The 17,019-nt window shown below is 38.2% G+C and overlaps 1 protein-coding gene across 1 annotated transcript; it reads left to right on the top strand.

Annotated features, from left to right (window-relative positions):
* The first annotated feature begins 1,050 nt into the window (after positions 1-1,050).
* Positions 1,051-15,267, top strand: LOC143634055 (uncharacterized). Its single transcript, XM_077102235.1, has 5 exons — positions 1,051-1,336; positions 11,450-11,629; positions 12,445-12,571; positions 13,684-13,797; positions 14,992-15,267. The coding sequence occupies exons 1-5, from the start codon at positions 1,070-1,072 to the stop codon at positions 15,105-15,107; spliced, it is 804 nt and encodes a 267-aa protein (XP_076958350.1). The 5' UTR covers positions 1,051-1,069; the 3' UTR covers positions 15,108-15,267.
* Positions 15,268-17,019: the final 1,752 nt, after the last annotated feature.

Raw genomic sequence — 17,019 nt, forward strand, 5'->3', positions numbered from 1 at the left:
CATGAAGTGTCAAATTAGTATGGACAGTTGACGTTTTGTCTATTGTAAAAACAAAAGTCTCCTATAAAAGTTAAGTAATCAAGTTTTGACAGAGATGATAAACGACCCTTTCTCACATTTCTTATATAGATCCTCCCGACCGAGAAATCCAAAACTCAAAATATAAGAGACTTGTTATCGATTACGAAGTTAAATAATGTATTTTTTTTCCTTGTAAAAGTACATTATTTTGAAAGAACTTGTTTTTTTTAATAAAAAAAAGGTTATCGGAATTTAAGAAAAAAAAAACTATTTTGATTTTTTTAAAGTTAAATATTCTAGGTTATTAGAGAAAAGTTAACTAAATTTAAATGAAATTCTGAATAAAAGCGATCTCTCTAATTTTGATTAAAGTTTGGCTAGTAACATTAAAAAGAATGTTATTAGCGATTGCTATCAATTTCTTAAGACGAAATAAAGTGTCATTACTTACTAGTTAGCCATCTTTTAACCAGTCATACGAAGACTAAAGAATACTTAAAATTATCCAAAGCTACATAAATGAAACTAAATTGGTGGGGGGGGGGTGTTTCAAGTTTAAAATTTCATCTATAGCCAAATCTTCTAATCAATCATATAATGTTCCATCACACGCATTCGTTTTTCACTTTCCATTTGTATAACCTATTGCATGTACCTAAAAAAGGAAAAGAAGAGTATGATGATGGTATACCCACATAATCGTAGTCGTTGTACCCGCATGCACCCTCACCTTCTAACTCTGATCTTTATAACTCATTTGTTAATCGCCACCAAATTATTTTAATTTTTACTTTATTACCCTTTGTTAATTTATTTTACTATAACAAATAGGGGTGCAAATGAGCTGACTTGTTTTCGAACCATTTGAGATTGGCTCGTAAGAAAGCTTAAACAAGTCTGGGCTCGAGTTTAAAAATAAATTCATTTAATAAATAAGCTCAAACTAGAAAAACCAGAAACAAAAAGTCACACGTGATCGGCACGTGTTATACCTTCTCAATTATAATAATCATGAAAAACCAGAACGAACAACGGACTTGGTGTGAAAATGGTGGTGATTGAGTCCGCCGATGATACAACGTTACCGCCACAACCGTCAAACTCAACAGATTCCGTCAACGGCGATAAAGCCACAACAACCGCCGGATACGCTTCTGACGGTTACGAAACGGCCAGCGAGACGGAACTCGGTGACGGTGCCGATAATAATAATAATAATAATAATAATAATAATAATGATGACGATAAACCACACGAACACCAGCCGAAGGATCAGACGTATGAAGATGCGCTTAATGATGATGAACTTAAACAGGTTTGTTAGGCTTCGTGTTCTCCAAGTTTCGTTTACTTTAATTGATATATACTGTGTGTGTGTGTGTGTGTGTGTTAATGTAAGCGTAGGCCCTAGGGTGTGTAAGTTTGCCAACAGGTGGATTATTAATGCGCTAGCTGCTAATGGCTAGGTGTTCTTAATTGTCTAATGTTGAATAAGAGAGGTGTTTAAATCTATTAGGTGCCTCAGTATCACGGTATGGTTGAGTTTGTAAATAATATATCCTTCACATTGGATGGAATATGATATGGTTGTTACTTGTTAACTTCGTAGAGGCGTTTATATATGATTCATATGGTTAAATTAGCAATCATCCAAAAGCATAAGAAATGTTGATTTACTATTTGTATATTTAATTGCTATGGTGTTTAATTGTATTTCTACTCATGAGTATCATGAGTTAGGTTATAGTTTGTCATTGTCTAGTTGTAAGCGTAGGCCCTAGGGTGTCCACCTAATAGGTATCAAGTTTGAACACAGTTTTGCCAACAGATAGATCATTAGTGTTCTAATTGCTAATGGCAAGATGTTGCATTTTGGTATGCTTGTTAATTTAGCCTCATGTATTTTTTTGACTTAATTGGCCTTATATTGTCTAATGTTGATTACGAGAGGTGTTTAAAGCTCTTGAGGCCCTTTGTATGTTTGAGTTTGTAATTATCCTTTATGTTGGAAGCAATAGGACATGATTGTTAACTTTGTTGAGGTGTCTATCGATGATGTGGCTAAATTAACAATTATTTAAAAGCATAAGAAAACGTGATTTAGTATGATCTTGGTGTGTGGGCATGCAGTGTTTGAAGCTTGTTGGTATATTAATGGTGGGGTCGTATAAATAGAAGACGGCACCATAGCCGGCACATCGTCATTGCAGAGTAAAAGAGCTTGTAGTTCTGTTTAGGAAGTTAAACTTCCTGATACAATTTGTTTCAAACTCTTTGATGATTCCCAAATTCTTTAAAGCCCAAGAAGGATGCTTTTCTTGAAAGAAGAAGATAAAGTTAAGGTTAAAAGTACTTTATCCAATCCTAGTATGATGATACTGCTTGTAGATGTGTATGTTGCTCTGTGAGGCTAGGTGAGAAGTGCATTGCTGAGTGGTTAGCATCACATTATAGTCAAATGATGTGATGCTGTAGTGACAATGTGACATGGGAACACTGCATCTCCTTTTCTACTTCAGGTGTTGATAACATAAATACTTGATAGAGATAGCTGATAGGAAACTGTAATTGCTAGTTGTTTTTGAGTTTGGCCATCATAGTAGCAACGAAATCAGGGACTTTATTGACATATACTTTGAGACTTCTAAGTACCAAACGTGAGTGCTATACTCGATGCTTCTTAGCCAAATATTATGTATAGCCATCACTACAATGCATATTTGTTTTTAATACACTTACATATAGTTTATCTTGGTTCACAAATTTGTCCAGATCCATCTAAGTTCATCATAAATCAAATCCAAAAGAATTTCTTTTTGACTATCAGATTTTATAATTTGTGGCTAAGGGACTTAAGTAGCACTGGCAATTCTGGCCTTAAGATTTCAGACTGCATCTATTTGGACCTAAGTACGAGTGTAAGATATGTCAGTTAGTAGCTGAATTGGTAATTTGGTATGACCTCCAAATAAATGTATCTCTTTTCCAGCCAAGACTGTAGAGACTTTGATAGCTACAGTTATACGTGTTTACAAAATATTCTTCTACGGGGGATAGATTCTAAGAATCAATTTGATCTTTTACATTCATAAGTATAATGTACCTTAGATTTAATATGTAATTGACAGCCAAACTGGGATGCAATGGAGAGTAGAAATTTTGCCTTGTAAGTTCTGATATATAATTTATAATTATTGCCTATGGCAGTATGGTGTGTTTCTTAAACTCTTCATTTAACTAGACTTGCAAGCCACAAAAGTTTTGTACTGAAAACACATGTAATGATCTTAATGTTATTATACATTTTTAAGCAACTTGCTAGCTGTGTTTTTATTATTTAAAGGTGGTATATTCACTAAGATTTCTTATAGCCAATTTGCACCAACTTTTTTGGCAGTCTTAACTCAGATATAATATTTAAATCAAAATCGTCTGCAAATTTCAAGTAATTTTGCATGCTAATAAACTTGTAATTGTATTATGAATGGTCGATCATAATTAGATGATTACATGGGATATAAATAGAAAATATATTTACACATTGTAGCCCTCTAATACTAAAGTATATTATTCTAATACTAAAGTATATTGTCTAATATTCCCCCGCAAGCTAAGGGCGGGTGACGACCTGTAGCTTGGCTCGTAAATCAGTGAATCGTTGAGATGGCAATGGCTTAGTAAAGATATCTGCGATCTGATCGTTTGTAGAAATGAACTGGACATAGAGTTTCCTTTCAGCAACCTTTTCTCTAACAAAATGGAAGTCCACCTCAATATGTTTTGTGCGGGCATGGAAGACAGGATTGGCTGAAAGGTATGTTGCACCCAAGTTATCACACCATAAAATTGGGGCTGATGTCATAGGAACCTTGAGTTCTCTAAGGAGGGCTTCAAGCCAAGTGAGCTCTGCAACTGTGTCAGCTAAGGCTTTGTACTCAGATTCAGTTGATGACCGAGAGACAGTTCGTTGTTTTCTAGCAGACCATGAGATAAGATTAGAGCCTAAATAGATGGCAAATCCCCCGGTGGATCGGCGGTCATCCGGGCAACCAGCCCAATCAGCGTCCGAGAATGCATTCAGGGATGAATTGTGAGCATCTGTGTAGGCATGAAGAATGGATCCGGATGAATGCTGGATTAAGAGACCATAGTCGCATGTACCCTGAAGATACCGAAGAATCCGTTTAACTGCAGCCCAGTGGTTTTTTGTTGGGGAATGCATAAACTGACACACTTTGTTAACCGCATAAGTAATGTCCAGTCTAGATAAGGTGACATATTGTAAGGCACCAACAATCTGGCGTTAGCGAACCGGATTTTCAAACAAAGGGCTATCACCGAGAGATAAATTAGTAGTGGTGGTAATCAGAGAGGAGACCGATTTGGCCTGCGAGAGACCAGCTTGTTGAAGCAGTTCCAATATGTATTTTTTTTGAGACAAAATCATGTCGGATCCTCGTGAAAGAACCTCAATGCCCAAAAAATACAATAGAGATCCCAAGTCTTGAATAGCAAATGTCTGACCCAAACTACTTCTGATGATGCGATCTATCGCACTAGTATTGTTCCCTGTGAGAATTATATCATCAACATAAACCAACATATAAAGAAGAGTTCCTTGAGAGGAGTAAATAAAAAGAGAGGGATCAATTTTGGATCCTCGAAACCCAAGAGAGAACAAAGCCTTGGTCAGACGGTTAAACCATGCACGCGGGGCCTGCTTGAGACCATATAGGGATTTGTGAAGCAGACACACATGATCCGGTTTTAGTGGATCAATAAAACCCTGTGGTTGGCGCAAATAAACTGTCTCATTTAATTCGCCATGTAAAAAGGCGTTTTGAACATCCAATTGGCAAAGTGACCACCGTTGTGTCACGGCAATACATAGAACCGTGCGAATGGTGGTAGACTTCACAACTGGACTAAATGTTTCATGGTAGTTAACCCCATGTTGTTGGTTAAACCCTTTTGCCACTAGGCGTGCTTTGTAACGAGTAATTGCACCTGTTTGATTTCGTTTGAGTTTGTATACCCATTTACAGTCCACCACATTTGCATTAGGAACAGGTGGCACAAGTGACCAAGTTTTGTTCCGAATGAGGGCTGCATATTCTTCAGCCATGGCACCCCGCCACTGAGGAGATTTGTTGGCAATAGCAAAGGAGGTAGGTTCAACACATATCGGGGTTGTAGTGGTAGTAAAGGCTGATGGATTGTAGGGAACACGTTGTTTGGGATGTTGGCGAAGGTTGGCAGGCCGGTTACGAGGAGGGACAGGCATGGCAGATGTTGTGGAGGTGGGGGGAGGTGGTGTAACAGGTCGAGTTTGTGGCTTAGGTGGTTTGGGTCGACGGCTATAGGTTTGTAAGGGAGGAGAGGGTTGATTATGTTGTATAATGGAAGGTGTAGATGTTGTAGGTGAAGGGGTTGGTGATGGTGAAAGTGGGCTGGTGGGTGGAGTAGGTGATAGTGCATCGAGTGAGGTAGGGTCGGCATGTATGGTAGGTGATGGGTAGGAAGAGACATATGGATCAGATAGAGGGGTTGAGGTGTGGGAGAAGGTTGTAAAAAAGGAAAGTTTTGTTCATTAAAACGAACATGACGAGCAATGTAGATACGATCAGTTTTCGGGTCAAGACATCGATAGCCATAGTGAAGAGGACTGTACCCAAGAAACACACAAGGAAGAGAACGGAAATCCATCTTATGTTTATTGTATGGACGAATATGAGGGTAACATTGACAACCAAAAATACATAAAAAGGAGAAGTCGGGTTTGCGAGAAAAAATATGTTCAAACGGAGAGACATTAGATGACGTACGAGACGACATTCGGTTTATTAGATAAACAGCCGTGTCAAAAGCAAAGTGCCAAAAACGAGATGGAACACCAGATTGAGCGAGTAGGGTAAGGCCAGTTTCCACGACATGTCTATGGCGACGTTCAACAAAACCGTTTTGCTCACTAGTGTGTGGACAAGATTGACGATGAATGATGCCAAGAGAAGAGAAAAAATTAGAAAGGTTTCGGAATTCTCCACCCCAATCCGTTTGTACGGATTTGAGTTTGGTTTGAAAATGTCGTTCAACCATGGCAAGAAATTGTTTAAAAACAGGATATACATCTGATTTTTGCTTCAAAGGAAAAATCCACATGTAGCGAGTAAAGTGATCAACACAAAGTAAAAAATAATTGTGTCCATCATAAGAAGAAACAGGAGCAGGCCCCCAAACGTCACAAAATACTAAATCCAAAACATGAGTACTTTTAAAATTAGAAGATGACAAATGCAGTTTTGATGATTTCCCTATATGACAAGCATTACAAGGAGAATTCAAACTATTATTCAAAACAGGTAGACAAAACTTAGATAACATAGAATGCAAAAGTTGTGGATGAGGATGCCCGAGTCGTTGATGCCATGCGTGAACAGAAGCACGAACAGCTGTGAAGGCAACTTTAGGAACTGGTTGAAGTTGAATGGAGTAGAGCCCATGCTCACTTGGACCCGTGAGGAGGATTGTGCGTGTAAACTTGTCCTTCACAGCAAAAAAGAAGCATGAAATTCAAAAAAGACAAGACATTATTATCATGACAAAATTTTTGAACAGAAAGAAGATTTTTTTTTAATTTGTGGGACATGAAGTGTTAGGATTAAACGCACACACGAAACCGAACACACACACGAAAGCAGTAAACGAACACGAGGATTTAACGTGGTTCGGTCTAAACTGACCTACGTCCACGGGTGGCAACTAGGTATATCTTTATTGAGTGACCAATATTACAAGTACATAATGTTGTTTATATAGAGACTGAACTAGGGTTAGTAAATTATTATGCAAGAAATCTAAACCGGGCCGGGCCGCCCACACCCGTCTCCTCTTTTGACTTCATATAATAAACCGGGCCAACAAGGCCTACGAACCCAACAATCTCCCACTCGGAGGCCTTGAGTACTCTCGTCTACACTCCTGATTGTACTTCTGTAATCTGAACATTAAACTTCTTCTAGTTACCACCGCCTTCTCATCAATTAACCTGAAGGCCCGTTGAAGCTCCCCGGAGCTCCAACACGTCAGTCACGGCTAAAACTGCCCCTGACCCGTTCTCTGTCCCTACCGGCTCCCACTGTAACGAACTACCGGATCCTGAGATAACCTGAGAACAAACACTCTCCATATTCAGCAAGTAATTCACTGGAGAGACTTTTACAGCTGGAATACTGGTTTTCTTAATCCACTGTCGACCTGGAACTGTAACTGAAACACGACATGTGCTCCCACTGTCACGATGTCCCCCAACTGATTTAACCTTCCTAGCTCGTTCATCCTGAATCTTCACTTTGGCTCTGGGTTTGTTACTTGCAAAACGAACCTTCTGCCCACGAGATTCTGTGAACCGGATTTTGTCTTTCACCAAAACTGGATCCACTCCTTTCGGTGACATATCGACCATATACAACGAACCCATTTTCTTGCCACGAGCAACCACGAGATTCCCTTTGACTACTTTCCACTGCCCATTATCGAACTTAACATCGTGCCCTTGGTCATCCAACTGCCCAATTGAAATCAAACGTTTCTTCAAACTTGGAATAACTCTCATGTCTTTCAAAGTCCAAGAAGTACCGGCTGAAGTTATCAAATCAACGTCTCCCATACCCGTAACCTCTAAAATATCATCATTCGCTAGTCGAACCTTTCCAAAATCCCCAAATTTAAGATTCTTCATCGTTTCACTACAGTGAGTGGCATGAAACGATGCACCAGAATCCATCACCCAAGCATCAACGCTACTCTCAACACTACAAACCAAAGCCTCATCACTACTGACCCCGTCATCTGTGTCGTCTTCTGTAACGTTCACCTCTTTCTTACCATTCGGACACTGATTCCCGAAGTGTCCTTTCTCTTTACAACCCCAACATTCAATATCCTTACGAGTCTTAGACTGACTCCTCTTCCTGCTCCCACTGCCTCGCTGTTTTCCCCTACCTCTACCTTCTGTGACTAGCATATTGCCTGATGATTCACCTGAACTTCTGCGTCTTGAATCTTCTCCCAGAATCAGATCTCGAATCCCATCGAAAGTAATATTTGTAGACGAACTACAAACTGCAGTCACTGTTTGCGACCAACTGTCGGGCAAAGAGGATAATAACAAGAGGCCTTGAACTTCATCATCAAACTTAATGTCAACTGACACTAAGCGGGACAAGATCGAATTAAGATTATTGATATGAGTTGTAACTGACCCACCCTCTTTCATTCGAGTTGTCACTAGCTCTCTGATAAGATAGACCTTATTCGCTGCCGAAGGCTTCTCATACATGTTGGATAGTGCGTCCATCATACCACGGGCTGTGGTTTCTTTTATGACGTTAAACGCCACATCTTCCGACAACGACAATGTAATACAAGCCCTAGCTTTCTTGTCTAACTTCTTCCAATCTGCTTCTGACAACTTTTCTGGTTTTTCATCCTCAAGAACTACATCCAAGTCTTTCTGACAAAGTAGTGCCTCAATCTGCATCTTCCACCAACCGAACTTCTGTCCGTCAAACTTCTGTATCGAAAACTTTCCGTCTTCTGCCATAACAATGACTAAAACGAAAAACTGGATAAAAAACAGAGACAGACACAGCAACACGAGCCTGAACTTAACGACTGTTCTACTGAACTTTGTTAAACAATCAACCTATTTAACGTGGAGCGGAATAACGAACTGAAAATCAGAAACTGAAACTTTAAATTGAAACAATAAAACCTGACAAACGCGGTTGGCACTGGTTCTCGGTTTCTTTAACGTTTCTTCCGATTGACAACGGTTCTTCAATAAAAATAAGATCTTGATTTAACAGTTATTGACTCGTACTTTGCAAAGTAGGATCTCGACCCAACTTTATTCTTGGCTAAGCTGCCCAAAACTTTTGTCCCACAAAATTAATCAAATAGGCATACTGCCCTTTTCTTCACGATCCAAAGCAACCACAAAGGAAAATTAATTTAGATGACCTAAATTAATTCAACTGGGCCTCCTGCCTTGCCTATGACAATGCCTCCAAAATAATATTAATAATAATATGTGATCCAAACAAAACTGGGTCTCCAACCAATAAAGAAGACACTATGCAACTGTCAGGAACTTGCGTTCGGAACCGAGCGAAGATCAACAGCGTCTGCGGAAGCAAGGCTTTGAATGACGATGACTGGTGGTGACAGCAAGCAGCGGCGGCGAACCCTAGCGCAGTAGGGTGGCGGCGGCCGTAAGGTTTGGCGGCTCAACGTGTTCTTCGTTTGATCCCGAACCTAAGCTCTAGATACCACTTGTTAGGATTAAACGCACACACGAAACCGAACACACACACGAAAGCAGTAAACGAACACGAGGATTTAACGTGGTTCGGTCTAAACTGACCTACGTCCACGTGTGGCAACTAGGTATATCTTTATTGAGTGACCAATATTACAAGTACATAATGTTGTTTATATAGAGACTGAACTAGGGTTAGTAAATTATTATGCAAGAAATCTAAACCGGGCCAGGCTTGGGCCCGACCGCCCACACCCGTCTCCTCTTTTGACTTCATATAATAAACCGGGCCAACAAGGCCTACGAACCCAACATGAAGAATATTGGATAAGGAAAAGGTTTTGGTGGGTGAATAAAAACGGGTGGAACCAACATGGAGAATGGGTAAACCCTTACCATTGCCAACATGAAGAGCGTCCTCACCTTGGTATGCTTCAGCAGTCCCTAAGACTTGAAAGATCATGTGCTACATGGCTATTAGAACCCGTGTCGGGAAGCCATGAAGATACCTGCGAGCGATATTCAGCATGATTGGCTGAATGTTGTGACCTGGGCCGGATAGTAGCAGGGTCGCGGTTGGGACACTCGGACGGCAGGTGTCCAATGCCACACCTATTACACGTACCATAGACCGTGTTCTGATTGGATGCCCAGTTGAATTGACTTTGGTTTCCCCGAGGGTACCGATTGTAGGAACCACGACCTCGACCACGGTTATTAGTGGCACGGCCACGACCCCGGTTCTGACTTGAATAGAAAGCCTGTGAGTGCTGTTGAGTTGTAGGTTGTAAGTGCAAACCAAGTTGTGAGGCCAGCTGAGTAAGAACCTGTAATGGATCTTGTTGTGCAAATCTGGTGTATTGTGATGTTCCAGCAACGGTGGCAGCAAAGGCTTGTGGTGAGGGGACAACAGGGGCAGATTGTTTCACCATGTAATCATGGTCTGCAAGGAGACCATGAAGCTCAATAAAGGCGGTGGGAAATTGTCGGGTAAGAATAGTGGATTTGAATCCGTTATACTCATCACGAAGACCTGAGATCACGAGCATGACAAGGTCCTTTTCTTTAAAAGGTTCACCAATATTCGCTAGAGCATCAGCTTACTCTTTTGCTCGATTGAGATAAGCAGAAGATGTTTCGTCACCTTTCATCGCCAGCTTTAAAAGTTGAGTCTTTAGGGTGTATTCTCTAGAAGATGTGTGAGGTGCATACGCACGTTCTAAAGAGAGCCACAGTTCTCTAGATGTTGTACTTTGAACATGTGGGAATGAAGCCTCTGAGATAGTAGAGATGATCAGCATACGAACATGGGCGTCGTTGGCAACCCATGTCACATAGTTGGGATTTGACAGCGGTGCGCGGGCAGTCTCCTTGTCAGAAGATGCAGCCTGTTCGATCAGTGGTGGGGGACAAGGAATTGTGCCATCGACATAGCCAATTAAGTTGTTGGTAACAAGAAAGGGTTGAATCATTGTCTTCCAGAAACCATAATTTGTGGGAGACAACGTGAACCCAAACTTATGAGAGTTGTGAGAGGTCTTCTCAATTGTGGAGAAAGCAACAATCATGGCCATTGTTTAGCCAAGGAACTGATATAAAAAATTGTGGGAGTGGCTGGCAGGAAGAAGAAGGGTGGCTGCAGAATTAGGGTTAGGGTTGTTCTGGCTCTGATACCATAATAAACTTGTAATTGTAATTGTATTATGAATGGTCGATCATAATTAGATGATTACATGGGATATAAATAGAAAATATATTTACACATTGTAGCCCTCTAATACTAAAGTATATTATTCTAATACTAAAGTATATTGTCTAATACATGCTGATATTAATTCAATGATGACATCACTTTCCTGGTCTCTGTGGTTGAATGAACTCTAAATTCACAGTAGATTTTTCTATTTACAATGAAATTTCATTGGTTAAAATGCTAACTATCACATGGAGTAGGCTCAGATTTACCTACACTACAGTGTGACTTAATAGTAACATAATTTTACTAATTTGTTGCTTGTTTAATATTATTCACCTACTTGTTGGGAATAAATGATGCCATCTCTGATGACATCCTTAAAAGCATAATAATCTCTTATACTTCACATGCAGAAAATATTGGTGCAAATGAATGAGGCAAAAGTTGAAGGAAATAAGTTATATGGAGAAGGCCTGTATGAAGAGGCATTGTTGAAGTATGATTATGCTATCCAACTTGCACCTGAGATGCCATCTTCTTCTGAAGTTAGGTCTATCTGTCATAATAATCGTGCTACATGTTTCTTCAAGCTGGTAAGTTAGTAACTTTTCATCCTTTTAATTTGCATTTGTTGTTGAGTTTGAAGCTCCATATATGTCAAGACTTCTATGTTTTTATTTTATGATGTTTTGTGTTCAATCAGAAACCTGAATAAGAAATTGCGACATGAACTATTAAAAAGTATGTTTCTTATTTTGCTATATAGAGTCTCATTAAAAGAATTTGTTGCCACGTAAAAAATGAATCCTGTAAATTAGATCATAGCATGCAGTCACTTGTGATTCAGAAAACTGTTATTCTATTATTTCTTGGGTATATTTGTATTTCTTAATACTATAATAAGATTACGGTTGACACTTAACTATCACTAAGTATTTACTTTTCTTCAAAAACTAGTATTTTCAAAGTTTTTCACAGCAAAATTACCCAAGCACCTTTACTTGTTCGTAAAAAAGATGTGTTCTCAATTTGTATAATATTTAGCCAAAAATGTGTAGGTTGTGCTTTTTACATGAAATGATTCTGGATATCTTCTTATGCAAGATACTACCAACAGTCTTGTTTGACCAAAATGATCATAAAATTGAAATATTTTGACAGAACGCAAGTTACTTGGCCCTTTTTATTAAAAATATTAAAATATGTAGTTTGTTACTAAATGATCATTACTAAATCTTACTAACTTCTATTGTATTGATCTTATATATGACTTATTATGATAATAGAGTTAAATTATATATAATAGTGCGTGACGTTGTAGTTTGTGATTTTGTTATCATCAAAATAAAAGGAGTGTATTTATTCGTAAATATCCATTCCCTCATGGCATTGCTTGTTTATGTCACAGGGCAAATATGAGGACACAGTTAAAGAATGTAGCAAGGCACTGGAACTAAATCCTACATACTTGAAAGCTTTAATTAGAAGAGGAGAAGCCCATGAAAAGCTTGAAAACTATGATGAGGCTATTCCTGGTCAGTTCTTCAGTTGATATCATATTTATTATACACTGAAACTTCCAATTTTAATGTCATCTTGTTTTACGTTCCACATGTTAGTACACAAAATAGCAAATAACTTTTACCACATTCTCATTTTAAGGCAAGCTGTTTTTTTTTTTAACACAAGTTCAGTTTTGGGAAACGACAAACCGAGCCGGTTGGACTGGTTGGTCCTAGTGGTATAATGGTTTGGTTTTGGTGGTTTGACATTTTCAATGTTTTTCTTATTTTCCTTTAAAAATCGTTAGCCTGTATTTAAAATTATAAAATTATAAAGATGATTGGCCGGTTTTGACCAAATTTTGGTCAGAACTGCTAAATGCAGAATACAACAAATCAAATCAGCTGGTTTGGTGGTTTAATGGTTCGGTTTTGCTGGTTTGATTTCTTTTGTTTTTTAAAAAGTTTGTGATTGAAGTTTTAAAAAGATAATGATGGTTCGTGGTTATGTACATATACATAATTTGTAATTACATAACTGAAGTTTTAAAATGTTAATTATGGTTCATGGTTATAGTACATATACATAATTTGTAAGATCATGTTTCAAAATTATTTTTTTTTATAAAGTTTATAAAGGCTAAACAGTCGATTTGGTGTGCATGCACAGTTCCAAACTCCAAACAGGACCGAATCGTAATCGAACCGTTAAACTGCCAAATCGTAATAACCGAACCTTTCGGATCTCAAACCGTCATAACCGAATTTTCGGATCTTAAACCAGCCGACTTGCTTCGGTTGAGTGATTTGGTCTGTTTCAACGGTGTGAACACCCTGATAACCTACATATTTGAAAATGAAAAAAAGAAGGCTAAGCGACTGGTTCGGTTAGACAGACGGTTCCAGGTACCAAACGTTTGGCCAAACCGTTAGCACGCCAAACTAAACCGTACAGATCTCAAACCTTACTTTGGTTTGAGCTGTTCGGTCAGTGAAGACCCTTAACCCTTACTTCTAATCACGTAACATAAGAATCAAACGAAAATAGGTTTCTGCTTTATGCCATTTGTATTATTATAGTTCCATACATAGTTGCTCTATCAGTATCATAGTAACTTATTGTTACTTATGCATTAATTTTGCAGATATGAAGAAAATCTTAGAACTGGATCCTTCAAATAACCAATGTAGGAGAACAATTTTCCGATTAGAACCGTTGGCCATAGAAAAGCGGGAAAAAATGAAGGAAGAGATGCTCGGTAAACTTTAAAATCCCAAATTTATAATTCTTTTAGAGGTTGGGATGACCCGCCAACATTTTTTTTTCTTTGTAATTAGTTAAATAGTCTGGTAATAAATATGAAATAAACAATATTATTGCAACAATAACCTAGACCTATGAATAAAAACACAATTTAGAAGGTCATCAGCAACTATCTAAATTTATTTGACCCGTTTGAGATCATCATGTATGACCCTAATCTATGTGTGTAAACGAGCCAAGCCGCTCGTGACATACTGGCTCGCTAAAAGCTCGAATCAAGCCAAGCTTAAACAAGCTCGACTTAAAAGTAAGTTTGTTTAACAAACGAGACCGAGCCTGACGCCAAATTTCACACATTGAGTTTCAATAGGTTCGCAAGCCTAAACTGGCCAAATATCTATATAATATGTATTTACTGGTTTAATTATATATTTACGTAATGGTTACTAGATATATATAGGGATAAATGATTTTAGGGATAAATGATTACCCTAGGGCTTCTATTTTCCTTTTTTTGTCACACACCATAATGATATTTTCTTTACATATATTATTATTATTATTATTAATGTTTTTATTACTGTTGAACTTTGGTTTCTTTGTATTGCTTCATACATATGTACTTTAGAGCTGAGGGTCTCTCTGGAAGCCACCCCTTTATCCCTTTGGATAGAGGTACGGTGTGCCTATATCCCACCCTCCCCAGACCCTACTTATAGCTTTGCTGTTGGTGGGACTTCACTGGGTATGATTGATTGATTTACTAGATATATATATGATTATTGTAAATTAACTAAATACTGTGTGTGTATAATATGTTATACAAAAAATACAACTTTGAATATACAAAAATAGTTATAAATGTATGTAATTAATTTGAATATAAATAATAACGAGCCCAACTTGAGCTTGAAAACCTACTCCCGAGCCAAGCTCGAGCTTTAGAGAATGGAGCTCGAGCTTAAACAAGCTTGGGCTCGGCTCGACTCGACTCGACTCGTTTATAACCCGACGGCCATATGGACCATAATTTGAAAATAGTAAAGTTGATATAAATAATAAAAATACATACATAATTGCATATTTTACAAAGAAAAAAAGGGTTTAGTGACTCGCTGGCTGAACCGTTAAACCGCCTGCACGCGTATGAACGGGGGTTTAACTTTATTTGGATTTTATATTTGTGTAGGGAAGTTGAAGGATATGGGGAACTCGATTCTAGGACGATTTGGGATGAGTGTGGACAACTTTAAAGCAGTCAAAGATCCAAATACTGGCTCGTATTCGATCTCCTTTCAGCGTTAGAGTTAAATATGGGCTCGTGTTTATAAAAATGTGTTAACGATTCGGTTTGTTTTGGTTCGGTTTCAAAATGTGGAAATAATTAATATAATGGCATTCATGCTCTGGATATAATATTGTCAGTTTTTTTTGTTATTGAAATATGATTCCAGGCTATTTTGCTCATTTTTCTAAATGTGATTAATAAAGTAGTTTTTATAAACGGAAAATCACGTGTACTTCTCGTCATAGAGGTGTGGAAAATGACCGTTTCGGACTCGCCCGGGAACCAGTTCCGCGTCATACTTGTTGGATCCATTGGTTCAGACCCATTTATACCAATCCGGAACCAATTCCTTGGAATGCCCGGTATTAAAATGCCCGATTTAAAATACTTAGGTGGAACCGGTTCCAATTCTAAAAATACCCAACTTGTGCACATATGGTCTAGAGGTGTACAAAAAAACCGGTTCTTGACCGACCTGGCGGTTCCTACCCGGAACCACATCCGACACTACCATACCCGCGGGTACGGACCGGGCTTTCGGAACTGTACTCGTAGTTAACCCAGACCCGGTGGAACTGGTTTCACCAATACCAGGTCAAAACCCGACCCAACTCTACCCAAAACTCAAAAAAAAAAAAACCAGAAACCCGGTCAAATACCCGACTTTTCCAAGAACCGGCTCCTACCCTACCCGGTTTTGACTTTTGTTGACCATACCCGGAATCAGTTCCTACCCGGTTCTGGATCCTGAAAATACCCGTTTGTGCACCTATACTCTAGTTTACTATGTTTTGTTTGATAATATGCAATTATGCATAAATCATGAGTTATGTAAGTATAAAATATTAGATGCTATAGTTTAAATAAATTTAGACGCTTGTTTTTGAGATAAGACGAATCCAAAAGGCATATTAATTCTGACGTGTATATAGAAACACATTATTTTTATGATACACTAGTAAAAGTAGTTGTGTGATCAAGACATAGTGTATGTATCTCATAACTAGACATATAAAATAGCACATTAAAATAACTGGTTTGGTGTGTAGAATAGAATTGCAAATTAAAATCATGTATCGTTTTTTTATTTTGCCTTTTTTCTATCATAGTTGGTTTCCATTAAAACATAAAAGAGTTATGTTTGTTTTTTTTTGTCTCTTTGGTTTAGTTAAAATTGTCACTTTCATCCAATGGTTTAGTGAAACATTAAAACTTATTATGAAGGTATTTTTTTAATAGTTTATAAATAATTTATCTTTAGTTAATTGCATCAAAGAAGGAGGCAATCATGTATATATGTGTGAACCCTCGGGTGGGCAAAAGTGAAATTGCACTAATTTTGACGTTAGTTTACTAATCTCGTGAAAATAAGGTTAAAAGTGACGGAAGGTTAATCAAGCATCATGTAGTGGCGTTGATAGCCGAAAGACAAGGGTACATGCACCAATCAGCCGGTGTCCCGATGATTGAGTGCTATGTGCCTTATGTCCAAGGCTTGAGGCAAAACTACTATCGAGCCGGGGGTCTTACCGGAAGCAACCTCTCTATCCCTATGAGGTAGAGGTAAGGTTGTTTACATCTTACCCTTCTCAGACTCTATCATAGTTTTGCTATTTGTGAGATATACTGAGTACAATAATGATGATGAATGATGAAAGAAGGAAGCAATCACATGGGAAAAGTGGCGATCTTTTAACATAGAGTGATACGGGATTGTAATGGGCCGGGAGTAGTCTTTGTTTTATAATTGATGTAAATACCAACCAGACGATTATATGTGCCGGGGTTAGTTGGTAACTTGCTATATCGATGGTTAATAGAATTTTTATTGGTCGTTAAAATAGAGTTACTTGATTATTTACTTGTCATTCCCCAACAATTTGAAGAGAGAGACCAGAAATTTTAATTTGTCTGTTTTATAAAATAATT

This window comes from Bidens hawaiensis, unplaced genomic scaffold (assembly GCF_021521415.1).
Source record: "Bidens hawaiensis isolate Kalapana, Puna unplaced genomic scaffold, B.hawaiensis_p1.1 tig00006968_1, whole genome shotgun sequence".
In the NCBI taxonomy this organism is placed as follows: Eukaryota; Viridiplantae; Streptophyta; class Magnoliopsida; order Asterales; family Asteraceae; genus Bidens; species Bidens hawaiensis.

Coding starts and splice junctions, on each gene's coding strand:
- LOC143634055 (XM_077102235.1), top strand. CDS start 1,070: ATGGTGGTGATTGAGTCCGCCGATGATACAACGTTACCGCCACAACCG. Junction 1,337..11,449: donor ATGATGATGAACTTAAACAG/GTTTGTTAGGCT, acceptor CTTCACATGCAG/AAAATATTGGTGCAAATGAA. Junction 13,798..14,991: donor AATGAAGGAAGAGATGCTCG/GTAAACTTTAAA, acceptor ATATTTGTGTAG/GGAAGTTGAAGGATATGGGG.